Source organism: Brachionichthys hirsutus, chromosome 19, assembly GCF_040956055.1.
Source record: "Brachionichthys hirsutus isolate HB-005 chromosome 19, CSIRO-AGI_Bhir_v1, whole genome shotgun sequence".
Taxonomy (NCBI): domain Eukaryota; kingdom Metazoa; phylum Chordata; class Actinopteri; order Lophiiformes; family Brachionichthyidae; genus Brachionichthys; species Brachionichthys hirsutus.
The window spans coordinates 11,014,057-11,037,102 of NC_090915.1; the positions used below are offsets into that span (position 1 = coordinate 11,014,057).

The window sequence follows — 23,046 nt, forward strand, 5'->3', positions numbered from 1 at the left end:
ATCTGTTTACGCCTCGTCTGCACACTTTCCCCGCTGCTTGGAGAGCCATCATTTGCCTCGAGGGCGGATCAGCGGGGCTCAGCTTGTTCCAGCCTTTGATCATCGTTCAGTCAGCGGATTAACATATGCGCGCTCTCTTCCTCTCTTTGTCGCTGAGCTTGATAATAAATCTATGGCCTTCCTCTCGCCGCCTCCTCTTCTGCCTCTTCGCTCCAACACGGGACGAGCCACGAATCAATCACCCCTGCTTTGCGCCTCCGTGTCCGACACGGATGCAAATCACAGAAGGATCTGCGGGTAAAGCTCTGCTAATCAAAACCCGATGCCTGACTCATTACAGGCCGCCGCGCATGCACGGCCGCCAAGACGAACAGCAGGTAGCACGCGTGAAATACGGCAACATTGGTGGAGACAAAGCGCAGACGAGCTTAACCCATTTCTGTATCTCTTATCTCGACGGAGGCCAAAAACCAAAAGCCTCGCCCACGTTGCCAAGACGGAAAGGGAATCCGGTCTAATTAAGGTAATCAGAGCATTATTGTAGGGAGGTTCCAGGCTCGCCTGAAGGAGGCTTAAACCTGAGAGACCTCCGCGGCGCAGAGGCTCACCTTCGTGCCTGCCCTCGCTGTGGAGCAAGCGCACTAATTAAGATTGGTTTTGAGCCGACAACCACCCCAGTTAGCGCGTGTAAAGGGCCAGGGCTTCTGGGCTTTCAAAGAACACTCCTCAGGACTCTGCAAGTAGGACACCGAGGAAATGCGTGTGAGGAAGGGCAGGAGAAAGAGCAGGCGTGGGTTTCTGCTGGTCGACAGGTGACCTTTTTCATTAAAAACAAAAAACCCAACCTACAATGGCCGCAGCTTTGACACGCCCTCACTCCCTGATGCTTCTCTTATTTATTACGACCTAATTATTTTGGCGTGTCAGCTAACATTACCGGCTCCTTGCCCTAAATGCCGGAATCCTCCTGCGGCTGCGCTCCTACTTTGCAGACCTTATGTTTCTGAGCCGTGTACCATTTAACCAGCTTCTGCAGGCACAGGGGGGGGGGGGGGGGGGCATCTTCTTCCTCCTGAAGTTCACAAAGAATGCAAAAGATCAGGCAGGAGTACATGTGGTGAATCAAATACAGTATGAGCTAAGGGAGGAGGAGGAGGAGCGAATTCGGGAAAGGTTCCCTGCTAATCGTAAGCGTGTCGGCCCGAGCGGGCCTGGGACGTCTCAGCCCAGCTTCCCGGAAAAGATCCGTCCTCTCACGTCGAAAAACAACAACCCTTCCTCGTCCTGACAGCGAGACAATCAGCCGTGCAGCTCGGTGACCCGCCGTGCCGCGAAGAAGCCGGTTCCACACACTGATGAGCGCTCTCTCAAACATCAAACGCTGCAGACTGCTGCAGACCTCCACGCGACCTCCACGCGACCTCCACCCCCCCACGCACCGGGCAGACAGATCGGCAAATATTGATCACGGCGCTGCTCGGTAAAATTCACCCTCCAGGTTTGAGAGGTGATTACAGGCCCCGGATCCAGCTGAGGCAGGCGAGGCGCATTTCGGTTTTTCCTACCACACCTGTCAAAGGGGTCGCACACGAGGCCCCCGTGTCTTTCGTTCGAGTGTCTCCAATCATCTGCAGAAGGGAGACATCTTTAATAAAAAACACCCAGCCAGGCAGGCAGGCGGGCGGGCAGGCGAGCAGGCGGGCGGGCAGGCAGGCAGGCAGGCGGGCAGGCGAGCAGGCAGGCAGGCAGGCAGGCAGGCGGGCAGGCGAGCAGGCGGGCGGGCAGGCAGGCAGGCAGGCAGGCGGGCAGGCGGGCAGGCTGGCAGGCGAGCAGGCAGGCAAGCAGGCAGGCAGGCAGGCGGGCAGGCAGGCAGGCGAGCAGGCGGGCGGGCAGGCAGGCAGGCGGGCAGGCGGGCAGGCTGGCAGGCGAGCAGGCAGGCAAGCAGGCAGGCGGGCAGGCAGAAGGGCAGGCAGGCAGAAGGGCAGGCGGGCAGGCGGGCAGGCGGGCAGGGCCGAACAACACAGAAAATAGTATATAAAGTGAGGAGAATAATGCATGTGGATCCCAATCATCGAAATTCAAATGCTTTGGACGCATCCCAACCAGCCCTCCTCGCCTCGTCTGCCTTCTGTCGAGGCCTCAGAACTCACCAATAGGATTGAAGGGAAACAGGCTGCAGATTCAAAGCTTCTGCATTAGGAATGGCCCGTTATTAATTAAGCCGGGTTTTTGACAGCGGCTCCCGGTGGCGAGTGGAGTGGATCTTGGCGTTGACCTGGCCCAGCAGGGGTAGGCGCTGTCTTTGAGGGGAGGGTGGGGGGGTGGTAGCGAGGTAGAATGGGTGGTATGTGGGAGAGAAAGAGGAGCAAGGAGGGGGCTGGAGGCGGGGGGGGGGGGGGGGGGGGGGTGCTGGCTCCATGCCGACAGCCAGGCCTGCCACGTCTGCGTGTCTCCTTTGAAGTGTCACCTTGAGGGAAGAGCCGATGGCCGGGAAGCCGGGAGGGCGGGAGTCGCGCAGAAGGAGTGGCGCGGGTTGGCATTGCCAGACATGGCGCTTTAATATTGCATGGGCTCCCGTCCATCGCCGTGCACGCTCAGGACATTCCTTCTGCTTGATTTAGTTTGAGAAAGTAGATCTTTGTTTGTGGGTTTTTTTCCCTCCCCTCCCTCTCGCCACGTCGCAGCTCAACACCTGTGCTGGTTTTGTGCTCGTTCTTGCCTGAACAAATGTCAAGCTCCGCAGTCAGAGCAACTTTAGCAACGCGCCGCGTTAGCAAAGTCGACGGCGAGGGAAGGGTTTATGCACAACGGTATCATATAATTACACGGGGGGGGGCAACAACTTCTCAGGTCGATTAAATTTCATTTAAATGTTTTAAATTGTGATAATTTAAGACGCAACAAACATAATGTTTCAATATTACTAAGAGAGCCTCTTCTAGAATGATCCCCTGCATCTTGACGCATGATTCTTAAATCATATATATATTTATACATCAGAGTTAAAAAGACGTTCTCTCAATCCAGGAGCACAAATATTTGAGAATCAATAAAAAAAAAGAATTCCGTTTTTTTGAAAATGCAACAATTCTTATTGTTCTGTCAGTTCTTTCAATTATTTGACACAAAAACACTCGGATGAGAGACGGTTCTCGATCATCCTTAGCCTTAGAATAGAAACGGAGATCCCAGTAAGTCAATGACGTCGCACCTCATTGGACGACTTTCTGCAGCATCTTGGAAACGTTAGCTCTGCCGTTGCTAATTGCTTCTGTTGCTTTCATCACCTCCTCAAATGTCCTCTTCTTTTCAGAAACCGTTTCACCGGGGACCGAACTCAAACTTCTACGGCGTCTCTCCGGTCGACTGCGTCTGCCTGACCTGCTGCCAGCACGGCGGCGCGGCGCGGCGGAGAATCAAACATGACGCCGGGTCGAGGAGTTTACCGACAGAGGCTGCGACGAGGAGGTGTTTTGAAGTGAGGAAAATGCATTTCAATAAACACCCGCGCTTGCGTGCACTTTTCTACCCACTTTAACAACCGTCCCAGTTCACAAATAGCAGTTTTAACTCCCCTGATTAGCACTGACATCTGCAGCCTTTCATCTCTGCCTCCCATCTTGTTTTTTTAATCAGATTAACCCAAACGGGCTTCCTTTAATGGCCTCTTTTTCTTTTCTTTTTTTTTAGGAAAGCTGAAAGAGGAGCGATAATTAAAATAATTAAACCGCTGGGACCGGCCTGTGCGTGCTCGTCTCCCTGTTCTTCTCTACTCTCCTTTAAGTTTTGATTCTGACTTGTTTAATGATTCAAGCATGAGAAAGACTCATCTTCCTCACTTAATTGCATTAAGTTGACTCTCGGCGGTCCACCCCCCCCCCCCCCCCCAAAACCAACAGCCAATGCAGGGTGCGATCTTTGGGCAGCCATCTAAATGTGGAAGTAGAGGGGGGAGGGTACATTCCTAAACAGCCTTTATGAAGCCTATTTATTTAGTCTGTGTGTATTTTGCATAAGGCCGAGGATAAGAAAAAGTATCCTCTTTAATGATTATTTATTCATGGACTTTTAAGCTTTTAATGAGGACAAATGAAGCCGTTTTCCACAGTGTCAGTCTGTAGTGTGCTTACCAACCATATTCGTGTTTTGCATTTTCTTTTGCACTGTGTGTCCGCGAGGAATAAACACCAACATTTAAATAGAACTGGGAGTTTGGAGCGGGGGGGGGGGCTTTTAAGTGATCAGTTTATCTTGATCTTGCATGAATATATGATTTCCCACAAGTTCTGATCAGACGCGACGCTGAAAACGATGATGATTTATTAATTTCCAGTAATCGTCGTAAAGTGAAGTTAAACTGATCCAATGATCCTGATGACCAGCGCTCGGGGAGGCTTTTAAAACCGACAGAGGCTGGAGTTGAAATTTAACTTCCCAAAATAAAACACACACACGCAGCAACTTTATCAATCACTGGCCCTCCTGAACTTGACAAATATATGCTTCATTTGATCAATTATTCACTTCTGTGTAATTTATTCTCATTCATATGAACAGATGTGTCACACGTTTGTACCTTTCACTTCCGCACTGACAGGCAGAGGAATTAAAGTAGGCCACGCTGCACCGCCTGAGTTATATTTTTCATTATAGGTGTATATATCTGGAATATTATAATAACATGCCTTCAGATAAATTCAAACTTTTCTTCCTGTCAAAAAGAACCTAATGAATTATTGCATGAGGATTTTACCGAGAGCAAGAGCCCCGACATCCACTCAGAGTGCAGACCCAACTTTACACAAGCTCGGATGTCTCCCCCCACCCCCCCCACCCACCCAATACACTTTCACTTCATTCAGATCATTTTCACAGGGATTCATTTCAGGCTAGCAGAAAAAAAGAGGAAAGAATCCCTTTGCTGGAAATGCTTAAGATTTATGTTTAAATTTTCATGGAATCTTTGAGAACATTGAGGAGCAATTTCACATTTGCACTGACATCTAATTTCTCAAGTAGAGTCTGAAAGCACAAATTGCCAAGGATTCCCTATGTGCCCAATTATCCTGCATCAATTTCCTTGACCCTGCGGATTGCTGGTAAATTAATCATACCACTTTTTTTTGGACTCCCTCTCTTGAAATACATATGCACGCGTTTGATAAACTAATCATACTTGGTCGGTTATACTCACAAAAAATGATTCACTCCTGGAAGCAGGATGAGATTTAACAGCAAGTCCCGGGGAACTGGGAATTTATAAAGCACACAGAGTAATCTATATGTACACTACACAAAATACAAGAACACAATGAGACATTACTTAAAAAAAACGTTTTGCCCCCCCCCCCCCCCCCCCCCCCGCAAAAAAAAAAAACATATTTATTTTATAAATCTGCAGTAGAGGAAGTAGGAATAGAAATAGAGGAAATTAAGCATGCGCAAAAGAGGGTGATATTTTAAAACACAATACAATTTCCCGAGCAATCACAATCAGGAGGTGAATTATGACAGAAATGGTAAATATACTGCAGGAAAACACAAACACTGTTCTTGTCTATATCGTCAATCTTGATGTCACATATTGACCGCTATCAACAGCCTCAGGATCTATATCAAGCGCGATCAGCGACCTTGGAACGACGACACATTTACCAGACTGCCTCACCTGTTGATCAGCGCGGCTGCAGGGCGGCTGTTCTTTGGAACAACAGTGTCCTCTGGTGGTCGGAAGAGGAACAGCTCCAGTCCCGTTCGTTTGCGGGGCGCCGAGAAGCATCAGTCCCGTGATAGTTTGACCCCGATACTGGATCTGACCTTTAAAGCCTGACCTGGAAACATATCATACTAGTCCGATACAAGACAAACCTTTTTAAAAGGTGGACTTCTAGTCAGGAACTTTAAGAGCAATACAATTTGACACCAAACTAAATTAGTATCATTTCTACTTCAATCACACTATTGTTTTTAATTGTTACAGCAGCCAATATTTCAAATTCAATCCAGGATCAACAGATGGAGATTAATACTTTCATCAAAAATAGATTTGACTTATAATGCATCTTGGAAATGGTGTCCCAAGATTGTAAGAATTATACACACATTGGGATGAATCAGGGATCCAGATGTTTTTCATCCTGAGCGAATAACAGTTTTATTTCATCAACAAATGAAGCTAAAAGCCAGGAGGTTTATTTTAGCTCAATTCAGTTTGGCTACAGATTAATTTAAAGATTAAGATTTGATTAAAACAGACTATAATGGACGCATCAGCTTTACCAGGCTAATGTGCAATAATCGCTGCAAAAGAAAAGGAAATTCAATTTGGAAATACTGCTTAAAAATCTTTTTTTTTTTTTTTTACTGCTACGTCTGTTTAATATTGTATCCAAGCACCAAACGGAGCAGCGCTCCTAATCTCGTCGCGTACCGGTATTTACTACGCAATGACAATAAAGGCTTTCTGTTCAATCCTAACAAGCTGCAATGCTAACACAAGCCAACTCTAATGTCGTAGCTCTGGCTTCATCAACTTGCTCATACTCATGTAGCAATAAGTTTGATCAAATAGATTTCAATCTGGTACCTTTTTAATTTGTATAAAATTTGGCTGTGGCCCTTCCACCCATCAACTTCCATGGAAATCTGTTCAGTTTTCTGCATAATCAACACAATTCAATTCAGTTTTATTTCTATAGCGCCAGATCACAAGAGAAAGTCATCTCAAGGCACTTCACAGGAGAGCAGGGAAAGACCTGCAGGGACAGACAGAACCCAACTTGACCCACAAGAGCAACGGAGGCAAGGAAAAACTTCCCCTTAACAGGCAGAAACCTTGGACAGAACCTAGGCTCATGGTGGACGGCATCTGTCTGGAGCAGCTGAGTTGAGATAGAGAGAGAGCGAGAGAGAGAGAGAGAATGGCAGATCGGAAAATTTGCAAGTATATTTTTGTCTTGAGTCCAAACCAAAAAGTCACGTTGTGATCGAAGCCAAGAAGCAAACTTCACTTTCAAAGAATGATTATAAACCATTAAAATTATTTGCTGTGCTTCTCCCACAGGACTCGACAGGGAATAAACGCATTAATTCCTATCGCACCATGAACCAACAGAAGCCCGTCAGAAAGGTCTCTCTACCTGCAAACACCCGAACGACTCCAGCCCACAAACAAACCTTCCGTGGACATATTGACACAACTCCGGCAGAAGCAGAGACAAAACGAAGGCTTACGCTCAGCACCAAGAAAAACACAACTCAGGACTGTAGTGCAAAACATTGAAGACGATCTTTATTGTTCACAGTTAAACACAAGCCACTGCTTTAAAAACGGCCTCTTTGTCCCAGACTCTGCGGCTCCTTCGGTTTGTGCTGATTGTACCTTCTGCCTCGGTTTGCTGTAAGTTAATATTGGCATTTAAAGTGGATTGTTGAACATGCTTTAGATATGGAGGCAAAAAGGAAGTGACAGCAGGAGCCCCCCCCCCCCCCAGCCTGCATGCAAACGTTGTCATGGTGCTCCAACGCGATCTGCTGGATGTTTGGGACAGACAAAGCCACAACACAAACGCTGTAGTCCTTGCTAAGTCGGAGTCTAATTTAGCATGCAAGCTAGGGACCGCTCTCCATGTATGGATAAAAACGAAATTAAACAAGGTACAATGGAATGCAGAATTCATCTCTAAATCTCACCGCTTCTTTGCTGAACGCCACTCATTCCCACCCGAGACATTGTAGACTTCTAGGAGGACAATAACTTATAAAATAGCTTTTAGTGCGGAAATGTTCAGAGTCAAATCAACACAATCACATTTTAAAGTCCTCCCCTGCCCCGCCCCCCCCCCCCCCCCCGTCCACACTAGGTTTATTAGTCCAAGTAGTGGGACAGTCGTCTCAGACTCCTCCCCAGCTAGCGCAACGCAGCCGGAGGAAACTTTACCGCTGGCGCCGACGGCGTTTTAAAGTCGCATCCAAATATTTCGTCTTAAAAGCAAGACATTTTCTGTAAGAAGTCGCCGTGACGGAAAGTGCTCTGTGGATTATCCAAAGTGACTGAGAGCCTTTAAGACAAATTGTTGGGGTTCCCTTCATGCCGTTGGCTGTGAAGGAACCTCAAAGACAGAAGTCAAGATTTGGACAAATTAAAACACGAGTGGAAAAATGTGGAGTTTTAGGATTTAGGTGAAGGAACCTCGGTGTCGCCCGATTCTCGTTCATAAGTCTCGCATTTCAAACTCATTTTGGCTTTGAGTCCCTGTAAATTAATGTGGGTGAAAGAGGAGAAACCGTGTGTGTGTGTGTGGGGGGGGGGGGGGGGGGGGTCCTGCTGTCCACTCAGAGAAAATGAACATTTAACACTGATTCCAGGAGACACGTTGCTCCCCTGTTGATTTGAAGCTCTTCTTCGTCGCCGACCTTCAGTCTGTCCTCTGTCCTCTGTCCTCTGTCCTGTCCCGCATCCCTAACCGTGCTCATGATGCGTTTCCTTGTGGTCCGTGATTTTAAGCTGCTGCCGGGGACGCCCTGAACCGGCGTGGCCCCGTCCGCCGCCCAGGGTGGCCCCTGTCTTCTTGCGGGGGCTTTCCTGGCTGGAAACCCGCTGCTTGGGCTGAGAGGGGGGCTCTGTAGTGGGCTCAATGACAGGAGGGGCGGGGTCGGGAGAGGGGGCCGGCTCCACGCACAGCTCAGTCTTTAGGTCGTGGGCGAGTCCGGCCAGGCGCGGCGCCGGTTGCTCTTCGTCACACTGGCTCTCGCTCTTGTTGCGGAACAGCTCGCGGGCCCTCATGCCCAGGAAGCTCTTGGCGCTGGGGTAGGAGCCCACGGTGAGCGGCGCGTCCGAGCGGGGCTGGGGTGCGAGAAGGTTGGCGTTGGGGTAGGGCAGGGGGGGCTCCACCAGCTGGGGTGGCGCCAGCTTCTGCTTGTCATTGATGGAGATAGCTGCCGTCTTGGAAGATTTACTCGCCTTGGGTTGCCTCGGTGATAAAGTGCTGCTGCTGCCCCGAGGGGAGTCGTGTGGCGGTTGACCATCCGCCTCGTCGTCGCTGGACATTCTACTTGGTCCTTCTTGCACTATGACGCTGTGAAGGACAGAAAGCTCACATGTAATAGATGCTACCAGGGCAGCGGCTAATCACGCGCTAATGCTAATCACACGACCTGCCACTGAATAAATATATATATATATATATATGTTTTTAACTAAATTTGAAAAAAAGAAATGCATTTTATTTACTGGATTCCAAACGACCACACAGCAGAAGCACGAAATCTAGAAACTAGCCGAGTCACGGATTGTCATTTTCTCCACACCCACTTCTCCAATAGTAGTTTCTCAGTTGTGCTTTGTAATAGTAAATATTTCAACACCTTGATGCCTCCCAGAAGTAGTAAAAATCTTTAACAATGAAAATCAAATCCACATCTGACCTGGAGTCTGCAGCAGAGTGCGGGTCAGCTCTGCCCCCTGGTGGTGAGCCTGCGGCAGTGCTGTCAGGAGCCTCGATCTCCACTCTGCTGTAGAGCTGCAGGAGTTCAGTCTGCAGCAGCTGAGAGATTCTCCTCTGAGCCTGATACCTGCTGTCTGAGGCCTGCAGCTCCGCCCTGCAGCGAGAGGAGAATATGGAAGAGAAAAATGTGTTCAAAACAAGAGACATGTTAACGGGCAGCCATATAAGGAGTCCGTGCGAGGAACGGGGCAGTCACTTGGTTTGACATTTGACATCCTCGAGGAACTTCTTCTGTTCAACGATGAGGTGCTCCTTCTTGGCGAGGTGCATCTCCAGCTCGGCGACTCTCTGCTGAGCCGCCTCCATCTTCTGCGCCTGAACCAGCAGGTTCTGCCTCAGGTTCTCCACCTCCTTCCTGCAAGCTGTCTGCAGCATCTGGACCTCCTGAGGTTTGGGTCATCGTCCAGGGACAACGAAGATCAGGGAGGAACACAAAATAAAAGACAGAATGACGGAGTTCAGAGATTATCAGGGTCCCACGGGAACCTGTCAGACTCTGCTGAGGGAAAAACTACATACGATTACGTTTCCCGAGACTCTATTCTAATGACAATTTGAATAAAGAAATGAAAATAAACTTTTGGCACTGTTTATTGAAACTCACTTGTGCTGCAAATATTTTTGTTTGCGCCGTTGTAGTTTTGATGTTATCAGTGAGATATAATTAATTACTCGTACCTGTTATTGTCTGCTATACCGACCTGGTCGAATCACCCGATGAGGCAAAAAAAATCACAAGGAAAGGACCATGATCCATTTAGAACACAGAAAACAGATTTAAAAAACAGATGTCAAATAAGAAAAGTCTCAAAAACTATAGCAGCACAAACGAAACTTTTTACAGCACAAACGAAGAGTAGTGTTTTTTTATGTTTTGAATGACAAGGGGGGGAGGGGGCAGCTTCACAGAGGTCAGAGGTCCATTGGTGTCCCTTTTTCACCTTGGTGCGACACCGATGCAGGTCTTCACCCATCTCACACACCCACCCTTCCCCTACCTTTGTGTTGTCGCCGTCTGCGTGGTGCCGCTCCTGCGTGGCCAGCTTATGCGCCTCCCCGAGGAGCAGCAGCTGCTTGTTCAGGAAGCTCATCTGCTGCTGGGTGCTCTCGCTGTTGCTCAGCTGAAGGACGCAAGAGACGAACACGGAGGGCAAAATGATGAGCACAAATCAAGCTTCTCCCGAGGTATCTGCTAATGCTTCAACAGGAAGACAGAAAAAACTGGATCCAATGGAGATTAGAACAAAGGCAGACTTTGAGCCACACAAATTCAGCAGGACCGACAACGAGGAGCTACGTTTCTCCTGAAGACAGAATCTTACTTATACGCAAATGTATATCAATCATACTTTACAGACACGTTAAACTGAAATGCAGATCTGAATGCAGCATAGTCACTTAAACAACTGCCAATGTGCAGATCTGAAACGCCCGGTTCCTGAAACAGCAGGTTCTTGTTTTCCAGGATTTCTGTTCAGTCTGTGTGGTCTAGAGAGGTGGCAATATGAGGACAATGATGGGGGGGGGGGGGTCAGGGATCGGTGATGCAATTTCTGGTTTAACACGTCCACAAAAAATCTGAGACAATTAAAAAACATCAACGTGAAGGGTATTATGGAGAAACCGGACCTTGAAATCTAATCCATTACCTGGATGGGGTATTTCTAGTAAGGAAAAGCAGTCGGGGCTGTTCCACCTGCACCCCCAAGGTGTTTAGATGTTTTAGAAATGCAGTAGAATCGGTTACACCAACATTCCCAGCTGCTGTGATGTGGTAATTACAGCATGATTCATGGTTAACTGAAACATGGTAGGAACAAGTTGGGGCCCATCCCAGAAGGAGGCCAATGCCGTGGGACATTCGGGACTCTCCTCCAGAGTTCCGCTAACCCTGACCCAGCTCTCAGTGAAGGTGTACCACATGCTAATATTACTGCATACACAAGCAACTTCCTTAAGCCGCTAATTTAATACAGAATTGCCAAAAGCATTTGGTCATGACTCAAGGATCCGTTTACCTTGACAGTCATCTGGTTGAGGAGATGGCCCGTGTGGCACACTTTGCTGTTCGCCCCCTGAAGCTCCGCCTCCAGCTCATCCATCCTTTTCTGACACTCCTGCAGCTTGCTCTGGAGACACAACCAGTCACAAGTCTTACACCACAACACCGGGCGACTAAAGTGGGACCACTTTGACCTTTACTATGTTATCGACAGTGCGTTTTGCCTGTGCGTGTACCTGGAGCTCCTGATTCTTGGTGTAATAGTCATCTCGTCCTTGTTGCAGCTGTCGGATCTGACTGTGCAGCCTGGTCACCACCGTCTCCCGGTCGTCCCACAGCTGCCGGTACCGCTGCTGCTCCACCTGCAGACTCTCCCTCAGAGACACGAGGTCCACACTCTGCAGGCTCAGCTGGTCCTTCTGCACACACAGACACACGGAAGTGTGCTGTAGCCTCCAAGTGGAACGCAGCAAGAGGTTTCAAGGCAATCTGCTGCGGCTGGCACTATTTTTCTTTCAAATTGTTCAGCTGGTCCGTCTGTGAGGACGAAGGAGCTTTCCTCCGGTCACACTGTTCCACCTCTTCACTTAAAATATCATTCCTTCCTGGAGCAATCTACCCAACTCGGCTGCAAGCGAAACACAAGTTGCACCGATGGAACCAGGAGCTGATTTTGTTACCAACACTTGAGATGACAGGAGATCTAATCTGCGCTAATGACTGTGCAAGCTTGCCATGGCGTTGTTCTGCTCCTCCAGCGCGGTGGCATTGATGATGCGTCGCAGGAGCCGTCGGTTGCGGACGGCGTGCTGCTCCCTCTTGTGGCGCTCGTACAGCAGCTGGTTGTGCAGCAGGAGCAGCTGGCTGCGTAGCGTGTGCAGCTCGTCCAGCGGCGCCGAGCCTGAGCAAGGGATGGGGAAAAATACCGTAATAAATGTGGCCACAACCGGCACGCACACACACACACACACACACACAGAGAAATAGCCTTTAGAATTCAAGGGTCTACGGCCACGAGGTGTTGCTGGAGCCCATCCCAGCCGACTATGGGTGAGAGGCGGGGTACACCCCGGATGAGACGCCAGCTCATCGCGGGGCCACAGGCAATGTGACGAGAACATCAAATATTCAGTCATCCTACTTGGAGACATAAAAGGTCCCCAATACATGTGCAAAGGTTGAAGGGAATTCTTTGTGCAGTTAAAGCTTAGCTTTAGCCCAGATGCACTAAAACACATTGAAATTCTTTAGTTTGTCAAAGCTAGGATTATTAATGAGGAAACAACAAGCTCCCTTTCAACCGTTTACTTGAAACATTTTGAATTTGAATGACCAGATGGCAGCGAGTCTGCTTGGCCGACCAGCAGGCTGTTAGCCAATCACATGATAAGGATAGCAGACATAACTCTGGAGAAAGGCCCTCTCTTGTTCACATGGATGATGGGAGAGAGAGAAAAACAAGGGAAGAATTTTCTTCAGCTTTTGGCGATCCTCAAGCAGAAGTGCGTCACTCGGACACAAGCCCTTTGCTTTATATGCCTTTTTATTATTATTAAGATTCCTCAGTATATCAGGGCAGAAGATGCAACCCCAGAGCTTCATTTCCAGCGTGGCAGAGAAATGCAAACACAGAGGGCCGCGTTGTTTTCATGTTTTTCTGAGTTGTGGCTGGTAGACAGAGTGTGGTTAGAGACCTCTGAAAGGATCGATTACATTTCACTTTCTGGATTGATCCGACTCGGCATGACTGTGGGAAGTTTGTGTGTTTTGATAAACCTCAGTTGAAGAAACGCTCTGTCTGGCTGTGAAGTATTCTAACACACCGTCGGCGAGCCGAGCGGAACCACGGGTCACGCGTAAATAACGCTCCAGCTGCAGCCTGCGGAATAACTCCCATTACGAGTGCGTGGTCGGGCTGCTGTGTGAATGTTTCACCTCCAAAGTGCGTCCAGTCAGCTGACTTACTTGGCAAAGGTAATCTGTAAGAGCACATGGAAAAAAGAAAAGACATTTTAGAAGAACGACGTCCAGTGATTCACGTCCGTCAGGATGCATGTTCGGCGAAAAGGAGCTCAAACAGTGAATCTATAAATCATTTAATGATCCAGGTGAGAGCCTCCAATATTGGAAATAAGGGAAAACCTTTGAAACTCAATAGTTAAACATTTAATTTATTCACAACAAAGCTCAACTATAAAAGTTACAAGTTGTGATTTTACTCTGGAGTTCTTTCTTGGCTCGGACCTCTTGTAAACTTTAGTGTGCTCTGGGAGCCGCCGTTACTCCGAAGATCCGGGTCCGGCTCCACATCCAGCATTAAAGCTACGCTGAGCTAATTATCTGACTTCAGTGTCTCATCCAAGCAGACAAACGCAAGTCAAACAGTCTCAAACTGCTCGTAAAAGGAGTGAGAAATTAAACTATTTCTTCAAATGGTTTAAAAAAATGATTTGTCATTTTTCCGTTGACTTTATTCCTCCTCAGGCTCTGATGAAGACAGTAAAATGAGGGGGAGATGAACCTCTGGGGCGAGAGCCAGACGGTTCCGTGGCCAACAGCAACTTTGCTGGCACGGCCTTCCCTGTCGTGTAGATTTCTCAGAAAACCTACATTTTGAATGGCTCGTTTTAAACCGTGCACTTCATCCTTGCACAAGTGCAGCAGAAACTCTGATCGGTGCTTCGCAGGAAGTGTTCGGAGGGAACACAACCTCCATCGGTGCCACACGTTCCACTAAGTGACTTACGGTCCCGTCACAGACTGCGTGTTTTTTCCACCGGTCGTTACCACAAAGCCGAATCATGCCGAGTCACCATTTTGTGTACTCTGACGAACAGCACGTACCTCTTGAGCACTTTGTCGTGGGCGTCGCTCCCCTGCTGAACAAGGCGATCCAGCACCTCCAGTGGCGAAGCAGACACGAAGCCCTCCTCCTCCCCATCCACGAGCCCCTCCTCCTGCCACTTCGACGTCCTCTCCATGGCCGCCTTGTGCACCGCCTCCGACGTCTTATGGCCCGCGTAGAGCGACGCAGCCCTGGGCAGGGCCAGGTCGAAGAACGGCTCGTAGGGCACTGGGGCCGGGGTCTTGCTGCAGGGACTCAAGGAGAACATCCCAAACTTGCCCACCCCGTCGTCCGGGCCGGAGGGGCTCAGATGCAGGTGGTGATCAATGTGGGTGAACGATGACTGAAAGGACCAGGACTGCTCAAGAGCTGAGCCGCTGTCGTCTCCTCCTCCTCCTCCTCCTCCTCCTCTCTCACTCCCTACACCGCTGGCACTCGCAGTGTTCTCGACTCTTTCTGGGGTGGAAACACGGCGGGTGTCCTGCACAGGGCCTCCGGGCAGAGCGTTGGTAAGGCTCTCGTCTTGTGCCGGGCTTCCAGTCAGAGTCTCAGTGGTGTGATAGAAAGGAAAGTCGAAGCTCCTCATGCCCTCAAGCTCCTGCTGCTGCTCGGTGATCTTCAGCAGCTCCTCGGTGATGTCAGCTGTGGCAGAAACACGAGAACATTCCACTTTCAGCTACTCCCCTAAAGGAAAGACATTACGTGTAAGCAGCTAACTTTAGCAGCAGCGCTCGAGCTATTCGTCAGACGCTTTCTACAAAACGGTGCCGAGTCCTGTAGGTAAATCTGTTTTTACTAATAGCAGCCCCGGTGGGATTGGAAGTGATATCGGTGCAGCGCTAGCTGAACACGCAAGAATATACACAGGAATGCGTCAGCATCCTGGGTATTTAGGCCGAGTCCGTGAGTGAAAGCAGTTTGAACAGGAGAATTCATGTAACCCACTTTATGGTTGAGCGGGTCGTCCTACGATCGGGAGGTTGGCGGTTCGATTCCCGGCTCTGGCACATGTGTCCACTGTCGTTGTGGGCAAGACACTTCACCCACATTGCCTGTGTGAATGTTGTGAGCGAGTGAATGTTGGTGGTGGTCGATGGCGCAGCCTCGCTCCCGTCAGTCCGCCCCGGGGCAGCTGTGGCTAGTAGCTTCACCACCACCAAGTATGGTGTGAATGAATAATGCACAATGTGAAGCATGGTGCCTAGAAAAGCGCTAAATAAAATCAAGCATTATTATTATTACAACGCCGTTCAGCTCAAAGAATGTTTGGTCAGAAAAAGAAAAGGACAATTAAACATGAGTGAGTGCGTCGCGTCGGTCACTGCATCTGCAACGCTTTTATTACCGTCGTCATTTCCTGTGACGCTCTCCTTTACAGAACAGATTCGTGTGCACGATCATTTCCATTCAGTTTATCTAGTCATGGAACAGGAGTCCATTCCGCCGGGACCTGGTTCCGAGTCTCACCTTCGTCCCTCTCTTTCTCGGTTCTCAGCTGAAGCTCCAGGTCCCGTTTCTTCATGAAGACCGACAGCTCCGTCAACGTCATGGGCGCGTTCTCAGCAGCTCCTGCGTCTGCTGAGAAAAGATCAGCATCACAGCTGTAGTAGAAGGAGGAGGAGAAAAGCACCTCCCGAAGTTCAGTGCTTCTGTCCCGACACCTTCGTGTCCGCTACGGTGGTTTTAAAGTGCTTTATGAACAGAGTCGAGTTGAGATGAAACACTGAAAGCACAATATTTATTTATGGGGAAAAAGTTAAGGTCACACCTCCTGAGAATTCAAACCATTGATCCAGATTACTTACCGTCTGGCATCACAAAATGGAGTCGGTCTGTTCAATGCAAGCGAGCCGCTCATTACATCAAACCCGTGAGTGGGTCGAACTGACCCTCCGGCAGATCCGATCTCCAGAGAGATTTTATTTTACATTCGCTGTGATGTGCAGGAGAGACTGCACCAATCACGGCCAACGGCCCGCTGCTGCCGGTGCTGCTGCTCCCCGGATGAAGGAAGAGTCTGATTTTGGTACCGGTCCAGAATCGAGGGCCCAGGAGTAGCTTTGATCATCATGGTGACTGACCTCTGCCTGTAGCCGCTTCGGTGATCTTCTCCGACTCCTTCACTGGTTCCTGTCTCACCAGCACCGCCTTGCCGCTTTCTCCTTGCCGACGATCCTGGAACGTTCGATGCTTTAATTACATTTGGACTCTTGTCAAATTAATGCTTTGCCAATTTTTTGGATTCTGATATTCATGCGATCATGTCACAAGCTCCTTTGACATCAGGTAAGATGGTTGCCATGAACTCAAATCAGTGATCATTTAAATTTTACATTAAAAACAATGATCAAATTATTATTTTAGACGGTTTGTTTTAAATGCAAGCAAAGCTCTTTGACAATCTTTACTGTTAATATTCTGAACCCGTAAAGATGGAATATTTATCATTTCTGAAGGTTGGTAAATTGTTTAGAATCACTTCTTTCCATTTGTTCCTCAAAATGTCCCCCCCCAAAAAACATCCACGCCGCTTTACATCCACCCGCCCTTTGAGTGAGTGTTAACCAACTTTAACTGGAAAGACGGAGGCATGCTGCTGAACATGACGGCATTCTTAAAGCAGTTCATGAGATCAAGTAAGGGAGAAATTATTAAAACCCCATGAGCAGGATTTAACCAATGAGGGGTTCTAAACATCTAAACCTTCTATTAAGTGTCTTCAAATTCACACACAAGGCAGGGCAACAATCACACTCTCCCTTATGGCACTTTCTTAGGGCGATAAGATCATGTTTTTTTTGTTTTAGAGGAAAAAGCATTTCATGATCTCACTGAACAGTGAGATTTGTCTTGAGAAACACGGGGAGGCAGCATACCTTTCTAGGTGGACTGGACTGTATTGTGTTGGCTGGTAAGGAGATGATGGGAAAGTCATCTGATAGGGTGGGGGGTGGGGAGGAGGTGGCTGGCGTACTGGAGGCAGGCGTTCCTTTCCCTCCTGCTCGGGTCAAGGCAGTCAGTCAGTAGGAAGCAAATTCCAGAGGAGCACATAATGAGCGATACAGATCTAAGAAGCGTTGACCTGATGTGCACTGGAAGCGGCTGGGAAGGTGCGAGGCACTGTGGGACAGTTCCAAGTTGGGCGACATGCCCCTGGAGGAGGGGGGCGTGGTCATGCCACACAAGGAGGAGGGGCTCCACAAAGGTTCCTTCCCAGTGCAGGGAGAGTTGAGTTCAGAGGAGGAGTTCTAGAAAGAAAGAAAGACACCAAACGGCACAGTTCAGTAGAGCAATATAAAAAGATATTCATTTTATTCAGGTAAAAGAGCATTTAATTTGTTCACCGGGACATCATGGAGAGTCCGAGTGAATTCAGTGAGTGACTAAATATAAAAAGAGAACATTTCTGCCCGAGTCACGTCATATTGATTTGTGTCGGGGTGAACACATCTCCCATGTTCCCACGCTTCTTTATTCATCTTGGTTGCAAGATAGGAAGGTAGTTACCGGTATGTTTGTCTGGCTGTTAGAATTACAGAAAAAAAAACTGCTGGATGGATCGATAAAAATAAAAAAATAAAAAATCACGATGGGTCTTGGCCTAATTTGGAGCCCATCTTAGATTTGACAACGATCTGGATACAAAGATATTCCCATTCACTTATACCTCTAATGAAGACATCTGGTCAAATCTGCATCCAATTCGCTCACCAAAAATCAGTCATAAAGGGGTCTGATATGAACCAAGATGAAAAATGTCTTCTGGATCGGATCCAGAATGAGGTCAGGAAAACTTATTACATTTTAACATGGGATTCAAAAATCAGTTAAAAATACACATTAGCTCTGATTCACTTCTACTTTCCATGGGTGGTGTATAAAGGTACCAAGAACAATCTAGAACCTTTTGGCGATGATCCAGATCACCATGTGGACGGCGTAGATCCAGTTATGATCTGGGTGGAGGTCTGCGCTCTCAGAGCGCTTTTCTAGTTTAGACTAAAAACAAATATTTAGGGGTGCTTCACAAACTCAACAGACCGTTTCCACATGACACGACCTTTAAGCTCAGTTCAGAGGTCAAGGCTTTAAGAATGGCCGTGGGATCAAATGGATCCGTTGCTGCAACGGCCCTAATGAGGATCGCTGGAAACCCTTTCTGCCGGACATGCAGGATTCTCATGTACCAGGAGTCAAGTGCTGAGTTTGAAATACCAACAAAACGTTTTAGAGATTCGTAATAAGTCAACAAGATCAAGATATTTCTTCAGTCTGGGTCAGAGGGAGTGTCGAGACAAATATTCAGACACGCCCCAGGGGGCAGAAAAACAGCCAGGCCCCTCCCTTGTGAGCCTAACAAAAGAAAAGAGATGGCATCTCCGTGGTGACCAACAATATGGAGGGTCATGAAGCTTGATCCAACCAGTCGCTATCCTCCCGGCTCCGGTAACTCAAAACATGTTGTCTTCTCACCCCCCCCTTTGACTTTAAACAGTATGGAGGGCTGACTGAGGGTGCTGCGGGGCTTTTAGAGGAAAGCCATCTCCTCACGGCATTAGACAGGTGATGTTTGGAGCGTAAACACGCCTGCTCTGGTGCGACCCTCCGATCGGTGACTGGCTCGACCCGTATTATGGGTGACCTTACCTGCCGTCTGGAGGTCTTCGGGCTGCGGGAGGAGGAATGTGTCCCTGAGAAGGGGGGCAAGGACAGGGGTGGGGGTAGCGGCTGCCGTGGAGTCGAGAAAGGGGTCGAAGAGGAGCTTCCTGTTGTCATAAAGACAAACAGTTTGGATCAATCTCTCCAAATGGAAACAGCCTTTGTGAGCGCCGTTTACCGTTTAAAACTACCGGCACGTAAAAAACGCGATACCAGAATGACAACAGGTTACTGGAGAAAGACTTAAGAGCTCCATATAACAATGATTATATTTAAATCACTCACAGATCAGTTACCGCTAGCTGAGGCCAGCTTGACCAAACAGAAAGTGACAGATTGACCGAGACGTGTCCATGTTTTATAACGCATGCAACGCGTACAACGGAAATAAGACGTCCCCTCAAAGGCAATCCAGCCCCTGCCTGGGTATAATTAGTTTCATATGTACTAAAGGGACTTCTGACCGCAGCTGCTGTGGGGGTCTGCGTAGGGGCTGGAAGTGCAGTCTTGTGGTCGCAGGTGGAATTGGGGGTAAAAGTTCTCAGGCATGGTGGTGCAGCCCTCCTCACAGGAGGCCTCTTTAGGGTCCAGGGCCACTTTGGCACATTCAATGACGATATCATGGATTTCATACTTTTTCCACCTGCAGCAAAGCAGAGCGACATCAGTCAGAGAGACACGGTGAAGTCAGACACCGGACCCGGACCCCCCCGAGCCCGAGACCGAGACGTACCTGGCGGGGTCCAGTTCGTGGTCCTTGGTTCCCGTCACTAGTTCTGGGTGAATACGCACATGTTCAAGCATTGGCTGGAAGAATGACAACATTTATGTCAGGAATCATTTGGCTACCTAATAAGGAACCAGGAACACCACAGACACACCCCCACAGGTTTGACATCCTCACCTTCACTACCTCTTCGAATGTTTCCATGTTCTCCTTCATGCTGTAATGGGAGCGCAGGTAGGACACAAAGTTGCACGGGTACATGCCGTAGAGGCGGTGGAAGAGGGAATAGACACTGGCGTGCAGGTGGATGATGTAAACTTCTGAAACGTGTCCTGAATGTGTGAAAATATCACACAAAGAAAAGAACAAAGCTGAACACCAACAACAAGCTGTAATTGTAATCGTCCTCTCCCTTGGCTCAACACAGAGAGTTACTGGTCACATGGCTGCCAGTGCAAACATCCTGTCAGAGGCCACAGAGCCAACTAATGTTTGCACAACATTTGGGCTTGTAAGGCCCAGCAGGAAGCTCCTACCGGGATTCTTCAGGTTCCAAGACGCCAGGCGGCCAAAGATGTCAAAGTATTGCCACAGGTGTTGTTTCCCAGCCTGAGGGATCATGGGTAGCAGAGTGATCAACACCAGCACTCCAGTGATCAGCACCACGACGTCTGTATCCGTCTGACACGAGACACAAGCGGTGGAAGCCATGACCGACGAGCGAGAGGACGAGAACAAAGTCCTCTTCTAAAAGGCTTCAAAATACCTCCATTCTGATCATTCTGTACGTTCAATTTGCAACTTGTACAAAAACGGCACAGATTGCACTGCAGGCATCACAACGTCCATCACAGGTGGCTAAACGAGCCCCCCCAACGGTCATCCATCGGAACACGCCTGTGTGGGCCAACCAGGACATTTCTCTCGTCACGGACTCCCGACCGGATCGTTACCTTTAGGCATTTGAGCAGAGACAGCAGCAGAGGGTATCGAGCGATCTTGTGGATCCAGGGTGGCTGTTTGCGGACGACGTGGCCGAGCAGGATGAGGGTGGGCAGTCGACACGCCTGTTTGGCCATGCACTCGTTCATCTTATCCAGAAGGTGCTGTGAGGGAGACAACGCATATTCCACGTAGGAATCAACTTAGCCTGTTGGCTAACAAGCCAACGCTAAGAAGCGTGCCGACTGATGATTCGCCAGCTGCTGCAGAACTCTGTCAGAACGGACCCGTCTCAATGGGAGTCCACAGTAATCTAGCACTTCGACCCAGACCTCCACGGCAGACGGCAACAGAAGAGGAAGGTAAGACAGGAAATCTAACGCGAACACAATCATCGGATTGAATAGTTCTGCTATTAAAAGCAACACAATCTACCGCTGCCATTTAAACTACAGTCCTCCAGATCACTCTCTCAATAGTCATCCGATTTCACTTGGAAAACATCTGAAGAATCCAGAAATCCCGGATAAACGACTTCAAATGTGCGAAACGGAAGCAGAAGAGATACAGAGGGAGCCGTCTCCGTCCACCTTTAGACAGAGCATGACCTAGCCTTGACTTAGTTCTGGAGGAATTTTAACAATGACAACAGCCAGGAAGATGAAAGGATCCTCTGGTCACACCGATTCCACCGTAGCATGTTGAATCCAGGCGTGAGCGGCCGCGGAGCCTCGGCGTCAGGGCGTCGCTCACCTTATCGTGTGGCTCTCTGACTGAACAGAGGATATGCGTGGCCTGGGAAGAGCTCGTCTCCAGAAAGTAGTCCACCAGCCCGTTCAGCAGCATGGACCCCCGCTCTGCAAGGAAAAGTTAAAAAAAGGACATTTCCGAAGGAGTTCTTCAAAGAAACAGTCGGCTAATCAGCTAAGTCACAATTCATGAAGCAGGAAGTGGAGCTATGTTGAAAAAATAAAAAATAACTAAAAAACATGTTTGATCAAACAGATAAGTGTTTGAAACTCATATTAAAAACAGGATTGTTGGTCTCTACTGGCTGAATGCTTCAGGACAGCACAGAGAAGAACGACCGTACCAGTGCTGAGCTGCTCGTTGATCAGGCTCCTGATCTCCTCTAGCTGGTGGAGGTCAGAGGTTTCCAGGAGTGGGAGGAGGTCCCCCACGTTGGGCTGCTCCCTGGCCATGGTGGTGGCAGTGCTGGGGGAGGGGCTGGGGTGGGGGGGGTGAGGGTGGTGGCAGCGCCTCCCTCCCTGCCTGCCTGCCAACGCAGTCTCCAGGCACCTCGACATCACCAGTTCAGAAACACAGAATTAGAGCCCTGATCCAGGATTAGCAGTCACATAACACGAAACCAGCATGCAGGGTTTGTGCTAAAAGACTCGCAAAAACACACAAAAAATATATAAACGCTTCCAGATAACTTACTGTACTCAGACATTAAGAATTGTGGCTCTACATGAAAAAGTGAAATACTTTTTGGTGACAGGCTGGATGTTATTTCAAGGATTCAGCTTTAGTTCCTATGAAATCTCCCCATTGGAAAAAACAACCGTGTAATACCAGAGACAGAAGTCCTTATTCTTCAGTCTGGTTGCGACAAACACAAGAGTAAAACTGTTGGGTGGCGATTACGAGCATCATGCTGGAATGATGCTGTATAATAATCCCAAACAGACCTTTACGTTTCTGTTAAATCACCTTTGACCTTGAGCGAAGTCAAGGTTTCTCACTGGATGAGAAGATGTTTGGCAGCAGGAACTAGAAGTAGCGTTGACAAATCCCCTTTTATCATCTAAAATAGTGCCGTCGCTCATAAACGACTCGTTTCCGCCGCCCTGCCGTTACTCTTTCGCCGCGCGGTCGGATCGTGTCTCTTCTCCGAGTGAACTTTACGTGCACTCGATGGAGCACATTCCTCCGCCAAGACCCAACAGTCTCTTCAGATCAAATTAAAACCCAACCCAAATAGGGGACAGTAAAATACCTTCCCTCAAGGTCTCATGAAGGTCAGAAACATATTTCTAAGATTCATGAAAATCCATCAGTTTTGTTTTTCTAGTTTTTTTTCTAGTCTAGCTTAAACATTCATAAAAATATTTCCGGAACATTTGGTGTTCCAGAAGAGTCGGCCTTGCCTGTTCTGGTGGTTGGAGTCTTCCAAGTTTCTAATTACCTCTCGCTCCTAGGCAGAGTTTGGCATTGAACACAGATCCGTCTTGAACTTTGAATTAAAAACCATGAACCGGCAGTGAATGGGTCTGCTTCTGAGCGTTTAGCTGTCCAATAAGGGAAGTCCTAACTGCTCTGCTAGCAGGCGTGGTGGAATCTGAACCGGTTAAAGAGCCAA

The 23,046-nt window shown here is 48.6% G+C and overlaps 1 protein-coding gene across 1 annotated transcript; it reads right to left on the bottom strand.

Moving 5' to 3' along the window:
• Positions 1-7,837: 7,837 nt before the first annotated feature.
• On the bottom strand, positions 7,838-21,883 carry tsc1b (TSC complex subunit 1b). The gene is made up of 22 exons (XM_068752609.1): positions 21,775-21,883; positions 21,435-21,538; positions 20,693-20,845; positions 20,276-20,420; positions 19,917-20,071; positions 19,746-19,819; positions 19,477-19,655; positions 19,001-19,119; positions 17,436-17,601; positions 17,230-17,354; positions 16,435-16,528; positions 15,821-15,928; positions 14,780-14,995; positions 14,353-14,743; positions 13,444-13,487; positions 12,243-12,409; positions 11,745-11,927; positions 11,525-11,635; positions 10,505-10,627; positions 9,703-9,890; positions 9,427-9,600; positions 7,838-9,077 (listed from the first exon to the last, which is right to left on the bottom strand). Exons 1-22 carry the CDS (start codon positions 21,881-21,883, stop codon positions 8,462-8,464), a joined length of 3,744 nt encoding a protein of 1,247 aa, XP_068608710.1. The 3' UTR covers positions 7,838-8,461.
• Between the last annotated feature and the right edge of the window lie 1,163 nt (positions 21,884-23,046).